Genomic DNA, 19,794 nt, shown 5'->3' with positions numbered 1-19,794 from the left:
CTACTCTCCATACAGTTTTAAAATCCAGCCACCCCAAAACTAAAATCAGACCAGATTAAAAAAAAAATAAAAATACCTGGTGTAACTCGATAGATTGACCTGGCAAGCAGATAAGACTCGATTAAAAACTCAGTTGTAATCCGTTGATTTTTATTTATTTTTCTACTAAAACGATATTATTTTGATTTTTTTAAAAAAAAAATTAACCCAAACGACATGGTGATCCAGTTAAAACCCAATGATCTGATCAAAACTCAGAATCTAGATCTTATATCAGGTCAGGTCTAAAAACTATCCTCCCAGTAATATAACTTTTAAAATTAAAAATCCTTAAAGGTTGAAATTCACTATCAGGAGCGGTGCAAGTTTTAAGATTTTCAGTTTTGATCATATGAATTTATTGTCTTCGACGAACCATATTAATAAGGCTAGCATTAACTATACAGGTCTAAACTCAAAAAAAATCTAGTTATTCTAAACATTTTATTTGATGAAAATGCCATTAATTTTATATTTAACTGTTGGATTAAGTTCAAATTTAATAAGGAGGGAAGTCCTTCAAATTAAGTTCAGTTGCTAATTTTATTATTTTTCTATTTAATTTTGAATCTTTAGCTTAATTTAGTACTTATCTATACAAAAAATAAAAAGAAAAAAAATTGATATTTTTAAGAGTTGTGCTAGGGGCAGCGCAATCCTTTAATTTTTTTAAAAAAAAATCAATTGACTGCATTATTAGGAGTTGCACAACTAATTGAATTGTACTTCTTGTAGCAGCGCATTTTAGATATGCTAATTCCAATAGCGCAACCAACTAAACTATAAACTATGTTATATTCTAAAAATTTTCTTCAATTATACTATTTTATAAAATGTTTCTGTGCTTACTGCATTATTTAAAAAAAAAACAAAATCGTAGTTTTGATGTCTTGCGTTATTACAAGAAAAACACTAAATCATGTAGGAGATTGATCACCGAGCAAAACGTATTGTAGAACCTCTCATAAAATAATATTGTGGACACATTGTTTATAAGATCAATCTGTAGGTCAATTTAGAATAATTTATTAGGGGATGATGAGATTGAAAGATATGAGAACTAAAGTAAAGACAATGGAGAAAATGGGTGGCTTTTTTAAACTTTAAAATGAAATACCTATTTTTCTCTTAAAAAAAAAACATGTTTTTGGGGATAATTAAGTAATTTCACAATGATCCATTTATCATTTTAAAACTAAAAGGGGCAATTATATTTTTTATTTGTATATTTTATAATGTACAGTGAAATGAACCTTGTATCCTTAGATTCAAAGTTTTTTAAAGCTTACACATTCATGAGATTTTTCATCTTTTTATTTTTATTTTTAATGAACAATCAAATGATTTCTATGCTCAAAGAAGTGGATTATCTATAGCTTACATTTAGAGGTATTTTTATATTTGCTATTAATCTTTTTTTTGTTATTATCATGTTAGTTTAATTTAGGAGAAATTGTGTAATTTAATATATATATATACAAATCTTATTTAAAAACAGTTATTGACGCGCGTGGGACTGTTTATTGGTCAAGCACCGCCTTTCACGGTTGCAATTGAATCGTATTGGCGTCACCTCCATGATAAGGAGACTTGTGTGTTCAAAGGCTGTCCAGTTTGGTATTGAAAGGCCATTTCTTTTTTCTTCTTCTTCTCTATATCCTTATCGATTTTTGCACTTGCCCCTTCAAAATATCAAAGTAACCCTTTAATATTTGATCCCTATTCTTATGATTACTATTTGTTTTATTTGAAATAATTTATAAAATTAGTTTTTTTTTTCAATTTTATCCCTCTTTAGTTTTTTCATCTTTCAAATTTTATCTCCATTCATTCGATTGGTATTTTTTTTTTGTTTGAGATAATTTTTAAAATTGATTTTTTTTACAGTCTCATCCTTGGATATTTTTTTTTTAAAACATTGGATTCTCATTCTTTTGATTGCTATTTTCTTCACTTTGATAGTTTTCTGATTATTTTTTTTTAGTTTCATCATTCAATATTAAATTGGTTTGTAACTTATCTTCTTAATTGAGTTCAGGTATAAGATTTCACGAGTTGGAGTTTTAGAGACTAACCCAAGTTTAGGAGGTTCGTCCAGGTTGTTTTAGTTTTGTTAAATTAATATTTATTTTTTAATTTTATTCTTTAAAATTAGATTGGTTTAAAAAAAAATTTCAGTTCTATCATTTAATATTGAATTGTTTTATAATTGAGTTTTATAGTTTTATTCAATTCTTTTTTGTTAACGACTTTTTTTATATATTTTTATTGGCACAAATAATAATTTAATTAAATAAAACATTTAATTTTTTTAAAAAAAAACAAAATTATTAAACATGACTAAGTACATAGTCTATATTACGAGGTCAAATATTTTAATCTTTGTTATTTATTGATCAAATATCAATTTAATTCCTTAGACACATGTATAAGTATATTTTAATTTAGGATTGAGAAATGTTTTTATATCCAAAAACATTTTTGAAAACGCTTATATAATTAATTTTTTATTGAAAAAAAATATTTGACCCAGTGTAAATTGCAGGTTAGCTTTTGTGGTTGTGGTTTGAAAAAAGTTGTTTTATAAAAAGTACTTTTAGTTGAGGTTGATTTGAAAAAATAGGTGTTTGGTTAAAACTGTGGTTGAAATTGAGGTTGAAGAAAAAGTAGTTTAATGTGTTTGGTTAAAAAAATGCTTTTCAAATTAAATTTATAAAATAATTATATATATATATATATATATATATTAATATTAATGATTTTAAATTTAAATATTGTAGATTTAACTACTGTTATTATATCATAAAATAAATAATATTGATATCAAATATTTTTTATTATTCCATTAAACTATGTGCAATGTCATCACATACGAAATCTATCCAACAATGACTATATTTTTCATGGTTTCTTAAGCGCGCAACAACAAAAACTGAATTTTTTGTTGCGTCATCAAGCGATTTTCTTCTAATTTTTTGAATAGAACACAATAAAAATAAAAATAAAAACTGAATTTTTTTTAACTGGGCCGGACCCGGCAAGAACATAATTGGAATTGCGATCAAATTTCACAAATGTTACGTCATCATGCGATATCCTTCTAATTTATGTAGTGTTATTAAATAATATTAAATACTAGTTTTTCGAGTAAAACACAATTTAAAAAAAAATCAACAATTTCAGTACGTATAAAAATCATTCGGCAATAACTACAGTTTCCATGATTTATCCTGCGTGCAATAAAATTAAGTAAAATATTATCATGAATAAAATTAAGATTACAATACAAGTAAATTTAATTCACCTAAACTAATTTTTTTAAAAAATTAAAAAAATAATATGAGTGCAATTAATTAACTACACTAGTTTTTCGAAAAAAAAAAAAAAAAAAACTTTGGGTGTTGGTTAAAAAAAAAAAAAAAAAAAAAAAAAAAACTGTTCACGTGAACAGTGCGGTGAATTAAAATTCACCCGCACTGTTCACTCAGTGAACAGTGGAGCATGGCTCCACTGTTCACTGAACAGTGGAGCCATGCTCCACTGTTGAGTTCGTTTCCCACGACGAGAAGCAGCAAAATGCTGCTTCTCATAACCTGCGGTTTACTATCTGATTTTAATGGGTCCCACCAGCTAAATGCATTTTGTTTTCCTTAACCAAACGCTTTCATGTGTGGTTGCGGGTGAACCTCACCCGCAACCACACTCCCAAACGGCCACTAGTGAGATACAGAATATGTCCAGCTGATATGATTATTATGTTTGACAGATTCAGTTTTTGGCCTCTTTAAAACATCCTTACATGTTATGATGACTTACGTAAGCTATACATAGTTATGCAAGAACAAAAATTTTCATGTAATGAAGAGCTCATTTTAAATCAAATAAGGAAAAAAATTCTTGCATATTTTTGTGTAAAGCAAGCATGACAGCAAGCTGTACTACGGTTGCACAGAAGGTGTATGATCATATGTCTAGCTAGCTTTCATGACATAACTTGATAAATCATAACTTCTGCGAATTTACACAAGACAGGCATCAATTAGAGTCTTAAAATTCTTATTGATGTATAACCCTAGAGGAAAAAAAGTACAAGCAGAAAGAAAACGTAGATCCTATGATTCTGATTTGAAACATCACTGGTATTGGTAAAATCTCGAATGAATTATTTGTTTCAGCAAAGCTGTGTGGCTTTGCCACAGATGAAGATATGTCTCTGTCACTTTTTCAAGAAAATCCAACAAGAATCCGGTGATTTCGATGGTGCGTTCCATTACAGGTAAAGGGAAGCTTTTGCTTTGTTCGTTCTAGAGTCATGTCTCCATTTCTCTTTTTGATAAAACTGTTATATGTTACGTGATAATGAAGAAAATTATAATATTAATTTATCTATTTTTAATACAAGTTATCTCTTTGTTTATATACACACACGTTAAAAATATTCGTGTCATGAATAGGGCGCGAAGCTGGTAAAATTTAATAGGAGAGGTCAAAATTAATGTAACAATAGTCAATATATATTATTAAAAGGTTTATTTATTTAAATAAAAATATCATATTATTCTATATTTAAATACTAAATAAAAAATTAAAATATTTTATAGGGGCTTGGCCTTGCTTGCCTTCTCCTGATTTCACCCCTGGTTATGATGGTATTCGAGTTTATTTTCCTCCCATAATTTTGTATTACGTACAAATTAATATACAGCGTTAAAGAGCTTCTCGAAGCTTTTACAGATTTATCAGTATTTTTTTTTGGGATAAAATATGCAGTAGCTAACTAAAAATAGATGATGATTTGTATGAAGCAAGCATGTGAACGCCAGCACATCTTGTCCTCCACTTTCTGCTTTACCAACCTTGTTTTGATTTTTCCTGAAGAGCAAAATATTAACCATTTGTAGATGACAAATAGTAGAATACTAGTTATATGCCCGCGCGATGCCGCGGGTCAATTATTTTTTGCATTTCAAAAATAGCCAAGATCTAAAAGTGTTAGATTTTTTTGTAAAGTTATACCCAAGAGTCTCAGTTTTTGTTACATCGCCTGATCCAAGAGTAATGTTTATAATATTAATAATAACATTAAACTTGGGTTAACCCTTAGCATAAAAGTGTTTGGACTACAATAGCAGATCTAATAGCATTAGACGTGGGTCTGGCTAAAAGGTCGTGTCATAAAAGTGTGATAATTAAATAGATTAGTTAAAAAAAAAAACCAACATGAAGAAAAAAACTAATGAGAAAAAAAATATATGAATTAATTGGGTTAACCCTTCAAACCAGGTTAACCCATCATACCTTGAATTCACATCATGAAAGTTTGATAATTAAAAAAAAAAAACAAATTAAAGGGTTAACCCAGAATTAACTGGGCTAACTCGTCAAACCAGGTTAACATGTCAAACACGGAATCCGTGTAATGAAAGTTTGATAACTAAATAAAAAAAAATTTAACATTTACAATTTAAATTAAATGAAAAAAATTAATTAAAAAAACAAAAGGCATCAGCCTTTTCACTGTGAAACTGCACTGTTAACTGCAGTCCACAGTTAAAGACATAAAAAAAAAAAAAAAAAAACTAAAGGCATCAGCCGAAAACTACTTAGAAAAAAATTTAATATTAATAAACTAAATTAATTAAAAAAAACAAGAAAAGAAAAAAAACCTTTAAGAAGAAAAAAAAAACTAAATATAAAGAAATTTAACATTAACAAACTAAACAAATTACTTAATTAAAAAGAAAAAAAATCCAGGTTAACTCGTCAAACAATGCTAACCCGTTAAACTCAGGATCCGTGTCATGAAAGTCTCATAACTAAATAAAAAAAATTTAACATTAACAAACCAAATTAAAAAAAAAACATTTATGAAAATAATAATAATAAAAATTGACGGGTCAACCCGGAATTAACTGGGTTCACCCGTGAAACCAGGTTAACCCGTGAAACTCGGGATATGTATCATGAAAGTTTAATAACTAAATAGAAAGAAATTTAACATTAACAAACTAAACTAAACAAAAAAAAAATTAATTAAAAAGAATAAAAAGCAAAAAAAAAAAATTCTATTTTAACTTGTCAAACCAAGTTAACCCGTTAAATCCGGTAAATGTGTCATAAAAATCTGACAACTAAATAAAAAAATTAAACATTAATAAACTAAATTAAACAAAAAAAATTTGTTAAAAAAAAAAAAAACAAAGGAAGAAGCAAAAAAAAATCCCGAAAAACATAAAAAAAAACAACTAAAAAAACTAAGACAACTTAAAAAAAAAAAAAACGCCTAAGAAATCAGTGTTTTACTGTGAAAATAAAAAAAATTAATTAAAAATAAAAATCAGAAAAAAAAAAAATTTGAGTTAACCCATTAAACTTGGAATGCGTGTGTTATAAAAGTTTGAGATAGAAAAAAATTTAACATTAACAAAAAAAAAAATTTAAAAAAATATCCATTAAAAAAAAATAAAAAATGAAGAAAAAGAAAAGAAAAAAGTAAAAAAAAAATTCTAAATTAATTGAGGTTAACCCATAATTAATTAAACAAAAAAATTAATTAAAAAGAAAAACCATAAAAAAAAAAATTGAGTTAACCCGTTAAATTCGGAATACGTGTTATAAAAGTTTGAGATACAAAAAAATTGAACATTAACAAAAAAAATTTAAAAAAAACCATAAAAAAAAAACAAAGAAAAAAATGAAGAAGAAAAAAGAAAAAAAAAACGGAATACAGCTGTGATCAGTGTTTTACTGTGGATTGCACAATAAAACACTGATCTGTTTTAGTTATATTTCAATAAAAGTTTAGTTTTCAACTTACCCTACAAAACTTTCTAAAAATAACTCAAAAACTTAACGTCTCGATCGGATACAATGCTTCTAGAAATACCATGTAGCCGAATGACCTCTCTAAAGAATAGGTCAGAGATATTTGTTGTATCATTGATTTTATAGCAAGCAATGAAATGTGTCATCTTAGAAAATCTATCAACAACAAATATAAAATCTCTCCCTTTCCTAGACCTAGGTAGACCCAAAATAAAATCCATAGAAATATCAACTCGACCACAACGCTTACACTTGGAGATGGGCAAAAAAAGTATAAATTCACAACAAAGAATGGTCAATTCCTTAAAGAGTTGAAAGTTAAATCAAGAACCAAGATTGAACAACCAAATTTGGCTACAATGCTGAAAATATCATCAAAAGTCTTCCCTAAAATTATTCCTTAATAGTATTTAAACTCCAAGTCAAAACCTTAGTTTCCCTAATGGGTCTCATATAGGTCCAATTTAAATAATAATCAACCCAAGATAAAACTAGTCCAAACTAATTAAAATAAACAAAATAAACATGTCTAAGACCCAAATAAAATGTCTCCTCTTAAAATAAATAAAGTTTGATAACCCAACTAATTAAATAAGACAAGTTCGTTGTTTCTGCATTCTATCTGGTAACAGCAAAAGCCCAACTTAAAACGGATAGTTACCTCTCTTCTTAATGAATTAAAAGGTGTACCATATACCGTTGGAAATGTATGGAAGTCTAGTTTCTAGCCCAACTAGAATCACATCAAAATTTTATCTATAGCTTCAGTTATGACCTAAAGAGTAATGAAAGGTCAAACTGTCTGAATCTAGTCTTCTTCTCTCAATCCTTGTATAATGGTCTTGATTCCACCAGAAAGCCCCTCTTGAACATGAGTCAGATTAATCAAGGCTTGCTTTTTTATTATTACAAATCCTCTTGAGTCCACCTTAACTCATGTATCTTGAAGAAGTACATTGAAAGCTTCTTTGAACTTCTTAGCCCTAAGCCTAGTAACTGGACCAACTGGAACCTCCAATAGATTCTTTGATGGTTGGATCACATCCCTAACAGTTAGAAAACACAATATTATCTTAGTTTAGACAAATAAATAATATAGATTATCTTAAGTAAGATGTACTAAGGGTATTAATATTTTTCCATTTAAATAATCAGTCCCTTTACCCAGATTTTGTAACCAATTAAGGTTTCTAATGATCAAAATACTAGATAGCAACTCTCATTTTTATTTTTTTTTTACTAATAAATGACAAGAATTCCTTGTAAAAAATGAAACTGAATGAACAAACAAGTGCAATGGTTTTAGATAAATAGGACCTTGTAATTTAGCTAATGGTCAATTTGTTTACTCATTTTTATTATTATTATAATAAATTTTTTTAGATTTAGTTTACTCATTAAATTTCTTTTAAATTAAGACCATAAAATATTGAACAATAATTCCTTCATAAAAAATATCTATAGAAAGTCACATGAGAACATTAACTGAATTTAATTTTTATAATTAACGTTCCACATGAACTTTCACTTTATGATATAATTTACTGAGTATTTAATGCAATTAATTTTAGCTATCCAAGAATTCAAGGATGTTGCTATCTTCCCTTTTTCAATGAGAAATTGTAAAAAATAAAAAATAAACAAGGCAAATAAGTAAAACCAAACATAAATAAAATAAATAAAGCACTCATATGTGTAGTAGTGCTTGATAAACATTAGATTTAATAATAAAAAAAAAATGAAGTCAGCAAAAAGGAGGTGCTACCCAGTAATTTTATGGTGCTCCGGCGTAATTAATAATTATTTTCTAAAATACACCATAAAATACATAGTAATTTTATGGTGCCACCCAGTAAATAGAAAATTCAAGTTGGAATTATCAGTGTTAATCATTTTCTTCAAAGTAAATCTCAAGAAATAATTAATAGAATATTATTAGTTATTATTTAAGTACTATAAAAATTTTTGGTGCTATCATTTGCTCACAAGATTCTTTTAAAAAATAAAAATTAAATAAAAAACTGCAAATTAAATTAATAATTAATTTAAAGCATATCTAACCGTATAAATTGATCCAACGATATAGAGATACATAAAGCCAAATACTAACCTAATATATAACTTGGGTTTGAAGCATACGTTGCCAAAAAAAATTTCTCTAGAAAACATTAAAAAGAAAATAAAAACCTGATATAACGCATGGATTGGACAAGCCATCTCCTACACAAGTCCTGCCTATAAATTGTAAAACGTTTATATATATATATATATATATATATATATATATATATATATATATATATATATAACTCACGGATTGAAGAAGCCGTTTCCTACACAAATCCTGCCTAGGTTGGGAAGCGCCATTATAAAGAGCTCTCCAGCCTAATTTCTTGTAAGGAACCTAACACAAGAAAGAAACCATGAAATTTTTAGCACACTTGGGTTCATGTTGTTTATCAGCCACAGCAATGGCAGCAGCTCCTGAGGCGGAGGACGTGGATGTGGTGGAGGAGCTGGCCGGGTCAGCAACCACGGTGACTAATGGTGATGTTCCACTGTTAACTCCGGCTAGTGGAAGGAGAAGCAGATCGAGAAGACGTGGATCATGGCGACCGGCCCTTTCAGCTATATCGGAAGACAGGACGGTTTCGTATAGACGGAGGAAACCAGCTGAGAATACTGAGAAGAAAACACAGACTGGCAAACTGAAGATAAAACCTGAGGGTCTAAGTTTTAGAGTGCAGATGTCGTTTTCTGGGTTCTCTCCCACACCGTTTATGTTTTAATAAAGTTTTCGAGATTAGTGGCTTCTTGTAATAAACTTGGATCATCAATCGTAATTGTATAATGTGGAATGGCTGCATGGTTTGATGTTGTTCTTTAATACTCTTTATTTCTTCTTTAATTTTCGGTTTTATTCGGGGGTTGCGGTGGATCAATTTTTTATTAAATTTTAAATTTTTTTATATTTTAACATTGTTTTAATGTTCAAAAAATAAATTAAAAATATATTAATATATTTTTAAATAAAAAACATTTTAAAAAATAACTCTACAACTAATAAACCGCATTATTCTATTCAACAAAACTCTCTCATTCTCTTCCATGGATTTTCAAGAGAATCCTTTAAAACTTTTGTTATTCATTAAAAAGGAATTTATATAATCCAAACCCATCATGTGGTTTGGTAATCTGGGAATCAGATTCACCCAATTTCCCTCTTGAAATTCAGAAAATGTTTATATGACTTCATGGATGTACATATAGTTAGGGGAAAAAAAACAGAGAGAAGAGGAACAAGCAGCAGATTTTTTTTTTTTTTTTTTTTTTGCTTTCTTTTCTTTCGACTCCCCCTTCCGCCTTTATCAATTATTTTTTTTCAATTCCATTTATTTTAAATTTGTTTTCATAAATTTTTTTTAGTTTACCATGAAAATCAAGCTAACTAAATATATCAACAGTATCTTAAATTTTATTTTAACTAATTATTCGAGTTAACTTTAAACCCATCAAATTATTTAAAACATATCAAGGCAACTCTTAATTTTAAGCAGGAAATCAAAACGGGAAGATTTTCAGGAATGACATGCAAACCAACATTTTTAATAATCTCAATCTGACCTGCGGCCTAGCATGACATGTAAACTAGTAAAAATAAATTAAAGAGATTTAAAAATGGTTGCAATTTAATCAGATGCTAATGCAAGTAACATTACTGCTGTCTGTCATTCAACAATTGATAATTTAACAGGGGCGTTCTGCTTCTGTTATTTGGTCATGGGTCTCACTTGAAAGAACTTCAAATTACAGAAAAAGGGCACAACCAGGTGATTGATTCAGTTCCCCGAAGATTAAAATCTCTCCAATGAACAAAATCTAATTTGTCTTTCAGTAACAATTTATTCGATGATGCGTGTTTGGTGTCAAATTTGTGTTTCAGTAACCATTTATTCGATGTCGTGTGATTGGTGTTGTGGTTGGTGATGGGTAATGCTCACCGGTGTCTGTCAATCGTGAGAAGGGCTGATCCTTGCGGCCAGGCATGCCTCTTTGAGAAGAAGGTATATTCTGAATCTTTGGGACGGAGGCTGACTTTGAGAATGCTTGAGCTAGCTCCAAGGCAGATACAATTTTACCAGGGCGGTTTCCTGTGGAGTCAGATGAAGCAGGTTTTGGCTCTTCAATAGGTTTGCGCCAAGTTTCAGGTTCAGGTCGCTGTTCTTTGGCATCCTTCCTGCTTTTCCATTTATCATTCCTCCAGTTTTTCCTTTCCAGATCGGTTTTCTCATGGTCCATCCGTTGATCTTTCCTCTCAGAATCCCTCCCATTTCTTCTGTCGATAGCCCCTCGGTTGTCATTTTTCTGACTCTGACGAGCAGTTGGAGCCACATGTTCTGATGTGGTCTCATTCTTGGGAGAATTCATCCTTCATCCACAAATTCAATCATCACTAGCAACTACTTATCTTGAGAAAGATAACCAAGTTTGACAAAGAAAGGTAACCATGTCTCTGAAATACACTGAAGAAAGTGAATACCTGTTGGGCGAATGATTCAGGTCAAGGTTATTAATTGCTATGTCATCCACACCTCGTTCCTTGAGAACCTGTGAAATATGCAAAGTTATTTGCAAACTTAAAACAATTAACTGAACAACTCAGCTAAAAGTGAAAGGGATGTACATGGACCAATTTTGAGAAGACGAATAAAAATCTAACAATTCATCTTAAAAAGACATTCAAAACAATGGAAAGGGAGGGGAGGCATCAGTTTGCAAATGAAGCATAAAAACTTCAGAAAGGAAGGTGTTAGCATGGATGAATAACATAGATTCATGAATATGGAATAATCATAATAAAAGACAGAAGATGAATACATACCAATTCCCGTGGACGAGCACTGCCAAACAATGTACTCCTGCATCAGTCAAAGAAGACATTAGATAGATAATGATATTGCCAGATAACTACCAACCCGCAACAACCTACCCAGCAAAAGTGATGAGTTAGTGTATGTTGCAATTTGTGAAAGAAACATGACAGATAGAGCCCGATACAGGACATGAAATGCACTTGACAGCTTACAAACCCTAAAACTGTACAACTACCACAAAAGGTAGATTTGATGATGAAAGTCAAGCATCCCAGACCAGAACAGTTAGTACAGTACAGAAATACCAGGCAAGAAGCCTCTGTTTGCAGAAAGCATGATTTAGTATTGGGAGATTGAGGGGTACATGCAACTATTGGGAGATTGTAGTAAACTAGGAAACAAACCACAACCTGCCAATTCCAACCAAAATGCTTATCTCCTCACTTTAGTATGAAAATAACTTTTCCCAAAGTAAAAATAAATTAGCAAAGCTACTTAATAGTTCCCTTGGACTAATGCAACGGATCAGCAAATAAAGCATGCAAGTGTTATCCCATCACATCGGGGGACCCCAAGCACGACATATTTGGAGTTATGTTAGTGCAGAAACATACATTACTGTTTCTGGAAGGATAATGGCAAAAAAGTTCTCCATAATAAACACAAAGCCAACCATGGCCATGCACCTTCCTCACTCTTGAAGAGGCTGGGTGACAGTGAGGATTGTGGCTCCCTTGCCCTTAGAAGTTCCGAAGACCCCTTGGTTCAATAACCACAGGCCCTCTCCCTCAATTAAACACCCTTTATCCCCTTTTCTCTGCCTTGGTGACTCTGGAGAAAATCCTATCTTTGCCACTGCTTCCTCAGTTATAACTTATAGCTAGGATAGCAATTACATTTTCTCATTGAACAGATAGGAAACAGACACAAAAATAACAAGCAAAGTTGACCGCAGTTAAGGATGGCACTCATGTGTGCAACCACATTAAATGTTTTGACTTTTGACTATAGACAAATAGCAATTATATCACTTGCTAATTCTCAAAAGTTAACTGAATTTCACAGAAAAAGAGGCATTAATCAGGCATCAACCAAAATAAGGTCACATCCATAAAACAGATGTATTAACAAAGAGGACCAGCTGCTACGAATCATATATGTGATCAACTTTTGAGCAAATGGAAGAATATTGGATCACCAATGAAAATGCAACAAGCTGGACAAATCATTGTCAAGAAGCTTTCAAGACATTTTCTTATTAGACACAGTAGGAGATGCATGCATACAGTGGGCACAGGAGTATGAAAATAATTTGTCACCGTAAACCTACTCCCCCTCCCCTCCCCAAATTAAATAAATAAATAAAACTGCTACAATTAACATTATATGCTCAAAACATTCAATCCAATCTGAGTATCTTCCAAGTTTCAATCATGAACTAGGAGACGAGTGGTTGTGGTAATCATCTGCTCAGTGCAGTTATTTAGCAAAATTCTAAAGCAGACTTGGATATTAATTTCTTTAAGAATACATATTCCTCCAAACCAAGTATCACCCTGTATTCAGTAATGACTTTGTAATCACTAAAAGAACAAGAAAATTCCTTAGTTAAAAAATATCAAGAAATAAGAAAGGTGCATCTTCATTTGATTAAAAAAAAGAGCTTACAAACCTTTCTCTTTCAAGAATTCCATCAGATTGTTCAAGAGGCTGTGTGCGAGGCTTCAAATTCAATTTGGGACGCTCAATTGGTCTCTCAGCTAGCTGACTAGCATCAACCAACCCTGGTTTTGAAGGATTTTCATTTCCATACAACTCATGGGCAACTTCAATCTTCCCAGATATTATAGGCTGCTGGTGCCCCTATGTTTATCAAAAAATGGAGATCCCGTCATAATCAACAAACAATCAACTTGCAGAAAGCATTAAAACAGCACCAAAAAAACCCATGTTATACCTGCATATAGCCATTTTCTGGTCTCTCCAACGGTTTAGTTCTTGCAAGAAGATTCAACTTAGGTCGATCTGATGCTTCTAGGGGCATTACTGATCGAGTTTGAGACCCAACAGCACCTCCAGTAGGAACCTCTTCGGAGTGCATTCGAGATTGATCCCTTCTATAATTCGGCAATGTCCTTCCCCCACCCTGATTTCTATCTCCAGTGACCCAACCACATTCAGCTTGACTTCCCCTTGCAGTATCATAATCACCCCTTTCCCTACCCACATCCACACTATGACTCGCACAGCTCTCCTGTGAATAAATCAGATGCGGTAAAAGATCACCAGGATTCTTTGATTGCCACAATCCTGAAGATACCTTTTCCAGTGCACTTGCTTGAGCAAACTTTGTCACAGTATTCGACGCTGACAACACAGCCGAGCCCCTCACGTCATTAACACCCACCACATCTCTCCTCGCCCCCCAAGCATTCGGCGGATTACTACTCACCCCCCAACCACCCGCATTCTGCGAGCTAACCACAATTGAACCTCTTCCCGACCTCAATGGAGACAAAGCACTCGGGGACTGTGGTACCGGACTTGACACCGGTCTATCAGGCACCCTAATAGACGAAACATACTCCGGCTGATGAACGGCGCGAACATTTTCATCACTAATAGTACGACGAGGAGCAGATAAAGCATCTAATGGCTTGCGCTCGTCCTCATCAAAGTTTCTACCTATAGGTGCAGGGTGAGACAAAAACGAAGCTTTCTCATCAAAACCACGAGCTGCTCCTGATGACTTGGGCCGTGGACGGAGATCTGGCCTCATCGAGTTGTTTCCCCAATTCGTCGACGCATTTCGGTCCTTCATCATACTGATTCAACAAACAAAGAAGAATATATAAATAAATAGATTTAAAAGATTTAAAATTTGTTCAAATTATTTGAATTATTGCAAAAATAAATTAATTAAGTAGAGTAATTAACCTAATTCAAAATCACACAACAGTAACAAAAAAAAAAAAAAAAAGATGAAGGACAGAGGGAGATTACAGGCCAGGAGCAGAAGGTAAAGGGAGATCAGAAGGAATAGAACCACCGTGAAAGTCCTTCAACGACATAGTCGACGCCGTTTTCTTCTTCAACATTCTCTCACTCTCGAATAATCCAAGCTCTCTCTCTGTCTGTCTCTCTCGTGATCGAAGCTCTAAAGAGGTGAATTTTTCTTTCTTTGTTTTTATAAGAATGGAATGGGGAGGAGGGAGAGCAAGAGAGGGAAGAGACGGCGTCGTATAGTCTTAAACGACAAAAGTTCCAGGGGGTACGGGGAGATCGGTGGGTGGCTGGGTTCCAAGATGATTTAGAAAGTGTGTAGAAGTTTGGTAAAATTATTTTTAAAATATTTTTTATTAAAAACTAAATTAAAATAATATTTTTTATGTTTTAAAAATAATTTTTAGTATCAATATATTATAATAAAAATTTAATTTTAATATCATTATATTATAACAATTAAAAAATTATAATTTATGTCTAACCCTAAACTTTTGGATGTAATTATAATTATTTCAATAATCATATACGTAAAAAATTTGGGTAAATTACACACATAAAAGTTACATGCACCTCAAAAATCATATAATTATAATTTATATCTCTTAATTCCCATTGAAAATTTTGGTTAAGTTTATTATATCTAAGTCCCTTTACAGTTCTTCTCTTCACCTTAAAAAACCTGTATATTTCGTGACTATTTGGTATTGTGGCTACAAATGAGATTTATCTGCAGCTACAATTTTTATCATTTGATAACGTTCTCACCACAATTTTTCAATTGTGGATCCCACTATTAACTATGTTGTAACCACAGGTTACAAGAAGCAGCTCACGACTGCTTCTTGTAATGGGAAAATGGATGAACAGTGGAACATAGCTCCACTGTTCATCCATTTTCTTCTATGAATAGTGAAACTGATCCGGCCGGACTAGTCCAGTTCAAAGTTAAAAATGCATTGAACCGGGTCCGACCTAACAAAATAATTTTTTTTATTTTTAATTGTGTTTTATTCAAAAAATTAGTGTTAAACATTATTCAATGACTACATAAATTAGACGGAGGTTGCTTGATGATGTCGCATTTACAAAATTTGATCGCAATCTCAATTTCATACGTGATGGAAATGTAGATAGTTTAATGAAAATAAAAAATATTTTATATAAAATATTATTTATTTCATGATGTAATAGCAATAGTTAAATTTACAATATTTAAATTAAAAACCATCAATATTAATATATATATATATATATTTTTTAATTATTTTATAACCTTAATTTCAAAAGCATTCTTAACCAAACACATTAAACTACTTTTTATTCAACCTTAATTTCAACACAGTTTTAACTAAACACTTATTTTTTCAAACCAACATCAACTAAAAGTATTTTTTACAAAACAACTTTTTTTCAAACTACAACCACAATAGCAATCACAATATCAAACACGCTCGAATCATCTTAACCAATTTCATATTCATTTAACATCAATGATCATGATTAGGGCCTCGGGCCCTACCATCAACAATTCTAATCCAAATATTACAAAAGAATCTATCTACAAGAATGTTCAACAATTATATAACAACATTTTATTAAAGATTCATTTACACCATGTTCAGCTATAAACTTGCCATTCATAACACTTCAATACAATAGGTAAGCATACACACACATACATACTTGTTTTCATCACATAATTCAAAATATATAAGTAAACATCTAATAATAACTTGAAAGAATTGAAGCACCATGTCAAACAGTCATACTAAAAAATATTGTAGCTTTGCTTGTTTATAGTGTAATTGTGATTGTTTTTCAAATAGATTTTCGTGCCAAAATATATGTCAATAATTTTTTTTATTTTTAAAAAATTATTTTTGACATCAGCACATCAAAATATTTGAAAATATTAAAAACATATTAATTTAAAGTTAATAAAAAAAAATAAAAAATTTTTAAATTTTTTCAAGAGCTTTTGAAATGCAGAAACAAACAGGAAGTAATTCACCTTTATGTACAAGGTAACTGCAGATTCTAAATGGTAAATACATATTTTATATAATCAAAATAAGTGATAAGATATTAAGGAGATGATGAAGAGGTAGTCTTGATGAAGATAAAACTAATCTTTGTGCCATGAAACACATATCTCTTCGTCCCCCTTCAAGCTTAAGGCTTGAAATAAACTTGAAAGCACATTGTAGTTTTGTAATGAAATCAACAATTTGATATGGCTTGAAATATATGCTAATGAAATACATGTGATATTTTTAATTTTTAATTTTAACCATTTTTAACTCGTGACCTAAGTTTTACCAAGAATTGATCTTTAGCTTGAATTTTAAAATAATGTTAATCCAAGACCTTCAAAGTAGTTAATGAGAAAAAAAAATTCTAAGATAAATAAATCTGTATATGAGTTGAAAAAAAAAACTCAATTAAAAATCCATATAAATTATAACAAGTGATAATTAATTAAATCAATGAACTTGTTGTTTTAATTTAGAGTGAATGCGCAAATCATGTTAAAAATCTCATATTCAAATCATGATAAAAATCTTATAATTAAATCATGAATTGATGGCCTGTTTATTTTTGTGTTTTAAAAATGTTTTTGAAAAAAATTAGGAAATTTTTATGTTTTTATTTATTTCAAATTAATATGTTTTTAGTGTTTTCAAATTATTTTGATGTGTTAATATTAAAAATAATTAAAAAAAATATTGATATATATTTTAGCTTGAAATTTTTGTTTAAAAAATAATTGCAACAACAAGCTCTGATATGAGTGACATTCTCTGTAGTTAGAAAATGAAAAGGACTTTATACAAAGTTGTTCCACATCAATGCCATCCTGCTAGATATGAATCAATAAATCAAGCAATAAACAAATCAATTAACCTAAACCCATTAAATTACAAAGGCTGCAACCTTTTATGCCTAATTATACCTGCCTTTCGACGATTGAAGCAATAAAAAAAAAGAAAAAGAAGCGAGAGAAACAATGAGACAGCGAGAGAGAAGCACGAGTCATTATTAATTGACATGGATAACCTGACTTAAACTTGATGAGATGAACACTATTTAAAAAAGAAAAGAAAATAATATTAATTTAATAAAAACAACAAATTAAAGTTAACTCAGCAATCCAGATTTTTTTCCACGGTTGCTCTCATTACAATTAACTTTTATACTAAAAAAAACAGGGAAAACCGACTCCTTTATTGCTCACATGAACATTCAAGGAGTTGCTATTTTTTAAAAAAAAAATCTTTTATTTATTTATTTTTTTCAGTTTTATCTTTTAATATTTCATTAATTTTAAATTGATTTTTATAATTTTTTTCAATTTTATTTCTATTAGATTATTATAATCCCAAACAAACACTCTGATGTTTGGTTAATAGTCAATTTTACGAGTATTTATTTTTGTTATCAAATCATTAAGTAAAAAATACTTAAAAATAAAAAGTTGCTAAATCTAGTAGAGTTCGTGATCCAAGGTTGAAGGTTTGCAAATTAAGTTATGAGGCCCTCATCGACCCAATATCCAGTCATTTTAAAATTAAAAAAAAAAGATGTTATCTTAATTTTTTTTGAAGCTACTAGTTATTCAAGTTGTATTTGGACATGCCAAATTGACTAAGTCAAGTTGGGGTAATTTCCACACTAGTTAATTTTAAATCTGAGGTTTTAAGGTTGATCTGCTGGGTCAGATCCTTTTTTTTTACTTTTCTTTTCCTTTTCTTTTAAATTCAATCTTCCATTTTATTTTTCTTTTGAATCACTTTCATATATATTATAATTTTATCATTTAATATTTGATTGGTTTTGAATTGATCTTCATAATTTATTTTAATTTATTTTTTATAAAGTTATCGCAAACTCGAATAAACATCAATATATTTGATCATGCTTAATTTTGCTAGTGCATGTTTTTGTTATTATAATATTAAGGTTAAACCCAGTAGAGCCCATAATTTGAATTACAGGTTTGATGAGTTCAGTCATTAAAGCTTGGTAGATATAGGTGTATTGGGTATTATGGTAACTTGTTGTGGTTATGGTTTGAAAAAAATTATTTTATAAAAAGTATTTTTAGTTAAGGTTGATTTGAGAAAATATATGTTTGGTTAAAATTGTGGTTGAAATTTAAGTTGAACAAAAAATAGTTTAACATGTTTAGTTAATAATGCTTTTAAAATTGAGGTTATAAAATAATTTTAAAAAATATATATTAATATTGATGGTTTTTAATTTAAATATTATAGATTTAACTATTGCTATTATATCATGAAATAAATAATATTTTTATATAAAATATATTTTATTATTCCATTAAACTATTTACAATTCCATCACGCATGAAATACATTCAGCAAAATACTACAGTTTTCACAAATTTTTTTAAGAGTGCAACAACATCAAGTAAAATATAATTAGGAATGAAATTAGAATTACAATCAAATTCTACAAATGCTACATCATCAAGTGATCTCTGTCTAATTTATGTAGTGTCATTGAATAATGTTTAATACTAGTTTTTTTTTTGAATAAAACACAATTAAAAATAAAAAATATTTTTTTTTATTTTTATTTTACCAGGTCGAACCCTGTTCAATGTATTTTTAGCTTTGAACCTGATCTAATCTGGTCAGAACAATTGAGAATGTCTCCACTATTCATGTGAACAATGGAGCCATGCTCCACTGAATAGTGAAGGCATGGCTCCACTGTTCAGTGATTCCTCCTCCACAAGAAACAACAAAATTATGCTTCTACAAAACCTGCGGCACAACCATGTTTCTGGTGGGTCTTACTATGAATGCACTTGCATTTTTTCCTTAACCAAACAATAATATTTGTGGCTCGGGTGAACCTTACCTACAACCATATTACCAAACAATCTCAATATATCACCGACTAAATATTAAAAAGAAATAGATGTCATCTTGAATTTTTTTTTTTAAGTCCAACCATATTTTTTATCTGTTATTTAATTTATTTTTAGATTTATTAATTTAATGAGATCACATCAAAAAGCTTT

General features: G+C 30.1%; 1 protein-coding gene across 1 annotated transcript; it reads right to left on the bottom strand.

Moving 5' to 3' along the window:
• Positions 1–10,543: 10,543 nt before the first annotated feature.
• Positions 10,544–15,044, bottom strand: LOC118054964 (uncharacterized). The gene is made up of 6 exons (XM_035066731.2): positions 14,742–15,044; positions 13,696–14,563; positions 13,411–13,601; positions 11,747–11,783; positions 11,405–11,472; positions 10,544–11,293 (listed from the first exon to the last, which is right to left on the bottom strand). Exons 1-6 carry the CDS (start codon positions 14,834–14,836, stop codon positions 10,804–10,806), a joined length of 1,749 nt encoding a protein of 582 aa, XP_034922622.1. The 5' UTR covers positions 14,837–15,044; the 3' UTR covers positions 10,544–10,803.
• Between the last annotated feature and the right edge of the window lie 4,750 nt (positions 15,045–19,794).

This window comes from Populus alba, chromosome 17 (assembly GCF_005239225.2).
Source record: "Populus alba chromosome 17, ASM523922v2, whole genome shotgun sequence".
Classification (NCBI taxonomy): Eukaryota; Viridiplantae; Streptophyta; class Magnoliopsida; order Malpighiales; family Salicaceae; genus Populus; species Populus alba.
The sequence above is the reverse complement of the archived record's forward strand: the minus strand, read 5'-3'. Positions and strand labels throughout refer to the sequence as shown.

What these genes read in the sequence shown, in the direction of transcription:
- LOC118054964 (XM_035066731.2), bottom strand. Translation starts at nt 14,836, where the DNA reads ATGTTGAAGAAGAAAACGGCGTCGACTATGTCGTTGAAGGACTTTCAC. An exon ending in TTACCTTCTGCTCCTGGCCT is followed by an intron (nt 14,564 to 14,741) that starts GTAATCTCCCTC and finishes TTGTTGAATCAG; the next exon opens with TATGATGAAGGACCGAAATG. An exon ending in CAGAAAATGGCTATATGCAG is followed by an intron (nt 13,602 to 13,695) that starts GTATAACATGGG and finishes TGATAAACATAG; the next exon opens with GGGCACCAGCAGCCTATAAT.